Source organism: Asparagus officinalis, chromosome 3 (genome assembly GCF_001876935.1).
Source record: "Asparagus officinalis chromosome 3, Aspof.V1, whole genome shotgun sequence".
Classification (NCBI taxonomy): Eukaryota; Viridiplantae; Streptophyta; class Magnoliopsida; order Asparagales; family Asparagaceae; genus Asparagus; species Asparagus officinalis.
In genome coordinates, this window is record NC_033796.1 from 11,579,972 (window position 1) to 11,587,684 (window position 7,713).

Genomic DNA, 7,713 nt, shown 5'->3' on the forward strand with positions numbered 1-7,713 from the left:
AAATAAGTGGGGTACAACTTTGGGTTTTACGAAGAAAAACTGAAAGATGAGAGTTTGAAGAAGAAAACTCGCGACTAGGGCGAATCGTATCACGAGTTAATGCGCCTTTCCATCTTTCAACCTACTACTTTACACTATATAGTAAGTTATAGGAGATGAACTGTAGCTAAGCATTGCTCATCTCCAATAACTATAGTATATACTATATAGTATAATTTTAGTAGATAAATTAAATAGACTAAGAATTAACGATAATTCTACTAGAAGTTACTAATAATAAACGAAGAATTCAAGGTTCACTGCAAAAGGAAAATAATAACGAAAATATATGATTGTGAATACTAACTATAAGTCAAAGCAACCAAGATTCAGATTTGAAAACAATTATTACTTGATGACAAAAGGTTCATAACCACTTTTCCTCCACGTGAGTACTACTAGTTTTGAGTATAATTTGTGTGAGCACGTATATATGATGGAATGTCAGAAATAGATGTCTACACATATGAAATTCATTGGATTCATGTAGCATGTGAATAATTCATGAATTGTATGCTTGATTAAATTTATAGATACAATAATTGCATATTTACAAGGAATCTACAGTAATTGCATATATTACAAGACAAGGAACAATTATGAAGGAATAAACTCCACTGACTCCACACCATAATATAGAAAGAAAGATATGGAATACATTGCAAATGATGATATCTTTTCTGTTTTATGCAACTAAGTGGGTCATGTTTGCATCAAATGTTAAAGGGACACATACATCATTCTCAGAGTTCTTGGAATACCCTTTAATGCTTGCAGATAGTTTCCAGGGCATTTCTTCAGACATTGTAGCTGTTAGAAAAGAATATATATGAATACAATTGGTTACAAACTTGAAGAGATCAAACGAATAAGTTACTATAAATCCATGTTTGCATTAGTTTTGCTCCAATAATTATAAGAGGAGAGGAATAGGGCAAGAAATTATGATGAATTCATTTTCTAATTGGTTTGATTTTTTTTTTTGTGGCAAATAGTTTTTTAAAATAGACATTTAGACAACTTGATAGCTCGTAGCATTTAAAAAAAGTAATGGAATTTTGAGAGAATCATAAAATAATATATAAAGAAATACCAAGGTATTATGTTTTGTCCATAAGAAATGACCAGATGATATTCTTATGGTGAATGGCATGAACAAAAGGATATGGAGTTTTTTTTTAGTTATCTACATGACAAACTTACAATAGCCCTCTCAGCAACCAGATAACGAGGTAAGTGCCTTAAAGCCAAATCAATATCACCAGTTTCCTTGTATTGTTCTCGCACAGCCCTTGTCTCAGCACGCTGTTTGAACAAGGTTAAGTTATGGAGGACAATGTTATTCTGATTAATATGAAGATGCATAAATATTATTTTATCCAAGTGGTGATTTGAATAATGTTTCTAAAGGATATCCCCTTCACGTGGATCAAGAATCAAATCCACAGCACTCTTCCACTCTCCTCGAAGTAATGCCGCACCAATGAGATGAGTTGGCACCGAACCACTTCCAAACCGCTGATAATATTAAAAAATAACTTAGAATGTCAATAATATATAGCATTATATGCATCTAATACACAGATAAGATATATGATATAGTTATTACCTGTAAACCATAATAGTTGATGAACCCATTCTTTTCCAAGCCCTCTGCGGCTGCTTTTATGGTATCTACAGAATCTGCAATGACACCCCTGAAATAGCCATACAGATGTAACATGTATTGTCAACATAGCAACAAAGAAATACACAGGACCCGCGTCACAACAACTATTTAGTAAACAGACTACCTTAAAGTAATAGTGAACCGATTTCCTGAGAGTTGACCAAGCATAAGTCCTTCCTTCACATAGCTACATCAAAACCAACTTTAAGGTGTCAGATTGGTTATTGCTTTTGCTTTACCTTAAATGGAGTATAAGAAGAGCATGAAGCACCTACCTAAAATCTCCTACCTTTATACCACATAATTTGTTGTTCAATGCAGCCAGCCTCTTTGGATGCTGCTTGAATATGGTCACCTAACAAGAGAAAACACCTTCCTTCAGAGCACATACTAGATACCACACCATTATAGGAGATTCATCCACCTGCTTCGCTAGTTAGGAAAATACATGACAAAGAATATGTCTTTGACCTATTGAAAGCAAGAAAATATAAAGGAGCAACAACTCCCAAGACAAAGAAAGTTAGGTGAACTTTTCATACACTTTCTTTTGTTTAATTTTCATATTTGCATTTGATACCCACTTAATTGTAGGGAACCAATTGTAAGATTGAACTGCAACAATCACATGAACAGAACAGGCAACGGTTACCACAACTTCTTGACATCAGATCTCACCACTGTTCATTTCTTCAAGCTATTAATCACCCATTGCTGCCAAGTTCCTTAAAGATCTCCGGCAGCAACAAATGGATTTTGTCTTTATTTGTTAATTTAGTTTTCCTGTCATTATTGATGATGATGATCATTATGCTTATTTTATCTCTTTTCTGAACCATCAGAATAAATGCAAGAAAAAAAAATAGTAAATATCGACAAAATACAGAAAAAAACGCGTGTTCTCCTTTTCTCAACCATATTTGTTAATTTAGTTTTCCTGCCATTATTGACGATGATGATCACTATGCTTACTTTATCTCTTTTCTGAACCATCAGAATAAATGCAAGAAAACTAAATTAGTAAATAAAGACAAAATACAGAACAAAAACAAGACCTGCCCTTTCCTGAACCATACAGAACCTAAATAATTTATGTTTATGTCATTATTGATTCTCAATATTATGCTTCTCCCCCTCTCTTTCTTGAACTATCAGAACAAAAGCAAGACCTCTCCTCATTATACAATTTATATTAAGCATACAATTCCATAATAAAGTGTCTGATTTATGTATTTATAAATGTCTGTCGGGGTTTTAAAGGGTTAAAATAAGGATGATCTCATTTTAAAGGATCAACTTGTTTTGCAATTTGCACCATGCATTGTTAGCATGTCCTGATGTAGTAATTTAATTTACAACAGACAGAAGTTAGCAAGAAACCTCCCATTTCAGATTCATGACATAAGCCAAAAGAAGATTTGAAATCCATTACAGCAATAAGATTTCCTCGCCAGCAACACATTAGAACTACACTTTGCTTATGAGGCTACACTCCCCAGGATCCATTTAGAACCTGACTTTTTCATCTCCTCTCTGTTTCCCGTTCTATCTTGGTCATAATGCAAGTTTCTCCCTATCTTAATAATATTTACGATCCTTTAATCCTTAAGTAGAAGAAAACATGGTACTCATGGGATAGGAAAATGGAACTAAGCAGAACTGTAGGAAAACACATAGCAGATGTACTCATTCTTCCTCCCTCTATTTGATGTGTTAGGTGGTAGAGGAATATGATATCTTACTATTCCCACAAGGCCAAAGGAAAAGATCAACCAATTAATGGGCAAGCTTAGCAAGAACTGAATGCACTTACTCAAAGCCCTAAAATATGCTTTATAAGAAGTAAGTTATCTTAAGTAGCAATCAACATAAGTTAACCGTGAATCATGCCACATGACTCTATTGAACTTGGTAATACAAGCATAACATGTCTTCAATACAATATGCAACAAGTAATATCTAGTTGAAAACCTTGTGCATGTATAGCATATACATGAAAAAGCATGCAGAAGGTTATGATAATAAGCCAATAGACTGATTCACAAAATTAAGCAATATGACTCTCCACATTAGGGGTGGAAGTGAACCGAATCATTTTAAACAGTTCGGCTATTTGATCATGTTTGATTCGCTATCTCATTTAACATTAAACGAATAATTTTTAGAATTCGATTCATAAACGAATAGACTTTAACCAAATGTGTATTTGATTTGCTTAATCATTAAATATTCGTTTATATTCTATATTTATTGAATGGTAGATTAGATATTTTCCAAAAAATTTAATTAGTTTAATTTGAGGCATAAGCTTAAATGGAAAAGGCAATTTAGAGGGGAAATTAACAAAAATGATGCTTTGGAGGGCATATTTGCAAATATATACAACTCCTGGGTGAACATGCAAAAATCTCGAAAAGAATAAGAAAGTGAAAAAAGGTGGTAGACCTATGGTTCGAACACATGACCGGCGGTTAAATCCCCTAACCATGTGAGCTACCACATATTCGTGAACATTTAGCGAATATTCCATATATATACGAATTCGAATATGAATATCATTGTGATATCCAACCCGAATCTGAATTCGAATATTGAAAAATTGACCCAATTCGAATTCCAATTCACTGGTGTTCGATCCGATTCGGTTGTTTTCCATCCCTAATCCACATAGAAGAACTAAGCACTTGAGAAATAAAGTTAGGACTTAAGAGGCACAATGAAACAAAATCATACCCTTTGAGTCGTTATAGCACGTTTATCTTTTGTGCCAGCAAATCCAAATGAGCGTTGCTGCCAAGTTTAGTAATCAATAATTAATAGATACATCAATGTTCATCAACTAAAAAATACAGCTACATGCTCTTCAAATGAAGAAACAAATATATGAAAAATATGATCATAAAGTGGTACTTTACCTGAATGCCTAGCATCTTCGCTATAACTGCTAGAGCCTCTTGGGTATCCTTGTTTTCCTTGTAAAGATGAAACCTGAAAAGACGAACGTGAATAATCTCATAAACTGCTGCTGCAAATTTTTATATAGACATTAACAAGAAAGCATGAGTTGCGGCTGGAGCTAGTCATGGAAAAGCATATACAGAATTATAGATAAAATAAAGCCTTCTCAGTTACTCTCAACCTTATCTTATGGTATCACCTAGTAATAAACAAGTTCATAAAATCACTAAATCAGCTGTATCTAATTTCACCTTCCTATAATTCTAGAATCCTTCCGTGCTCAGAAGAATATTCATGCATGACTCCAGAACTGTTTAACCCAAAAGAAGCACTAAACATAAAATTAGAGAATCCTAAAAGGTCATTTTAGTTTCAACAGACCAATAAACTTGGATCTCTACGCCATTCTACACAAACAATAGCAGTCTCTTAGGAAAACCAAAACAATAATCCAATGATAACCACTAACCTCAAAAATTTGCCAAGATGATCAGGCCAATTATCCGACCCTCTACTGTCGAATGGCCTAGCATCACTTGAACTGCCCGAATTTTTCCGTTTCTTCCCTCTTTCACCAGCTCCTGAACTTAACCTCACTCTAACACACTTCAAGCTCCCCTCTAATCCTTCAACTGTGTCAGTCACCAAGAACTTGAAATTCTTCTTGAAGAAGTTGTGCACTTCCTGCAATACTCAAAATACAAATACAATATTAAGTAAAAATCAAATCATACAAAAACACTGAATGCGCATTGGAACACTAACTGTTCGATGTGATTTATCTGAATCCGGTGAAAGAACTATCGGCTCGACGTCATTTTCTTCACCAGGTGTAATCTTATCAAGAAACCCCTTCAGCAGCTCAGAATCCTTCTCACCGCAAAGAGAACGAAATAATTCAATCTCCTTCACGTAACTTTTATCGTCTGCTATCGGTTTCCCTTCTTCCTTGTCTTCAGAACACTGACACTCAACAAAACCCTAATAAATAACTTCATGTCTAAACTTCTACTTACAATGTCGATTAAAAACTCACATCGAGTGCGAGATCGAATGAGGTGAGATGAACGATGTTACCATCGCGATCAACTTCATTAACGATGAAATCGGCGTACCTGTTACAAAAATAGTGGGGGGAAATCAGAAATTGAGGGTTTGAAGTGAGCTAGGGTTTCGAATCGACCTTTGCTTGAGGACGCCGCGCAAGCCGGGGAGGGAGGAGACGTAGCAGGAGATGCCGACGTCGGATTCGTCTAGGGTTTTCGCCATGGCTAGGGTTCGCGAGCTTGAGGAAGGAGAAAACGAGGGTTTTGGAGAGGGGAAGGGTTTTAGGGGAAGGAGAGAGAAAAGGGCGGCCGGGGAGAGAGAGGGGCCGATGAGGGACGTGATGCCTCGCATGTGCTTGCTCCGTTCATTCGCGCGTGAGAAATAAGCGATATTAACTATAATGTGACTAGAGTTTTATAGCACCCGTATGTTGCCAAATCACGGACAGATGGGTCCCCTACAGTGAAATTATTTTGAACGCGTGAGAAGTAAGCGAAGTTAAGTTAGCGCGTGAGAATTAAGCGAAGTTAATTATTTAGAAATGTTAGGGGCACACCAACCATACCCTCCACCACAACTCCTCTCCCTCTATAGTGCATTGGGACCCATATCAAATGTTTGTAAAATGATAGGGACACACCACCAACCACATCCCAAACCATACCCCCTCTCTCATGTGCTACAGTACACAGGGTCCCACATGAGCTTTTAAAATTTTAAAATCTCATGTGGGACTCGGTGTACTTTAGCACATGAGAGAGGGGTGTGGTTTGGGATGTGGTTGGGGGTGTGCCCCTAGTACCACCCTTTTTTTAAAAAATTTGATATGAGGCCCAATGCACTATAGAGGGAGAGGAGGTGTGGTGGAAGATGTGGTTGGGGGTGTGCCCCTATCACCCCTCGCAATTGTATGAGGGTGTATCCCAAGGTGTGGTTAGGAGTGTGCCTGTAGTGCCACTCTATTGTATGCGGATTTTTATAGCACTGGTGTTGGGAGGAGTTATTTTAATGAGGCTTATAAATTATGATGGTCTTCAGTGGCTTTTACTTTTTATAATAAAAATATCATAAATTTTTTTGATAGAATATAACTTAGTTTTTTTAAAGTTGAGGTATACCAGCTTTTTGAAATAATACTTTTAAATTAATTTGGTATTTTACAAAATAGGTAGATAAAAAAAACTTAAAAGCTAATTTGATTAAAAAAAAAATTCCCCAAACACGCCCTCAGGTATTTGCCAAAATCCAAGCCACAGAAGAAGAAAATACAAAGTGCCATACAAAGAGAACAACTAACTGATATAAATATAGTAGTGGAAATATCAATTCTTCTTCTATTTGCTCCTTTCATTAACTTACTAGATAGTTACTACTACTGCCGCTTGTGTGTATATTAAGTTTCTAACCACCACCATGGTTTCTGTAACAAGATATCGATACTTGAATGAAATGCGATACTTAGCAAATAGCATTGGGTAACATCCTGATGATCTGAAGTGAAGCTCCAATACAAGACTATGAGCATCAGAGATGTTGAAATATGTAACAAGATGTTATAGTAGAAGTCTTGTTGATGACATATACTTCTTTGGTTACTTAATTACAAAATACATGCTCAGCTACAGAGTGCTGCCATTTTTCATTTAAGTATACAGGAACCGACATCTATTCGTTAGGATGCAACTGATTTTGGTGGCTTCAGCTATGCAGCTTTCCTTGTAAGTTGATCCTTTGAAGTGCTCTCAAAGATTTTATCGGCATTGCCCACCTCAAAGCCATCTCGTCTATGAAACTCCTCGATCTGCACCAAATAAAAGGGTTCTCAAAAATCAGACCATTCACTTGAATGGAGCAGCAGTAATTTTCCCCCTCATTCCCCTCCTCTACCATTCTAAATGGAACTCCCAAACATAAGTAAACCAAAATTCCCCTTCCCCTTCCCTTCTCTACCCTCCATCCATCCAAACATGCCATTATATAAATGAATATGATCCTATATG

General features: G+C 36.0%; 2 protein-coding genes across 2 annotated transcripts in view; both read right to left on the reverse strand.

The window, feature by feature from the left end:
• Positions 1 to 6,090, reverse strand: part of LOC109833000 (multisubstrate pseudouridine synthase 7) — a 27,151-nt gene extending 21,061 nt beyond the window's left edge. Inside the window, exons 1-12 of the mRNA XM_020400524.1 lie at positions 5,850 to 6,090; positions 5,703 to 5,781; positions 5,432 to 5,629; positions 5,136 to 5,350; positions 4,624 to 4,696; positions 4,442 to 4,498; positions 1,984 to 2,063; positions 1,833 to 1,895; positions 1,649 to 1,736; positions 1,455 to 1,557; positions 1,243 to 1,346; positions 776 to 849 (exon numbers count right to left, since the gene is read on the reverse strand). Coding sequence (XP_020256113.1) covers positions 776 to 849; positions 1,243 to 1,346; positions 1,455 to 1,557; positions 1,649 to 1,736; positions 1,833 to 1,895; positions 1,984 to 2,063; positions 4,442 to 4,498; positions 4,624 to 4,696; positions 5,136 to 5,350; positions 5,432 to 5,629; positions 5,703 to 5,781; positions 5,850 to 6,064 — 1,349 coding nt within the window. The 5' untranslated portion in view covers positions 6,065 to 6,090. The remainder of the gene's footprint in view (positions 1 to 775; positions 850 to 1,242; positions 1,347 to 1,454; positions 1,558 to 1,648; positions 1,737 to 1,832; positions 1,896 to 1,983; positions 2,064 to 4,441; positions 4,499 to 4,623; positions 4,697 to 5,135; positions 5,351 to 5,431; positions 5,630 to 5,702; positions 5,782 to 5,849) is intronic.
• Positions 7,201 to 7,713, reverse strand: part of LOC109833001 — a 4,503-nt gene continuing 3,990 nt past the window's right edge. The window contains exon 7 of the mRNA XM_020400525.1: positions 7,201 to 7,514. Coding sequence (XP_020256114.1) covers positions 7,416 to 7,514 — 99 coding nt within the window. The 3' untranslated portion in view covers positions 7,201 to 7,415. The remainder of the gene's footprint in view (positions 7,515 to 7,713) is intronic.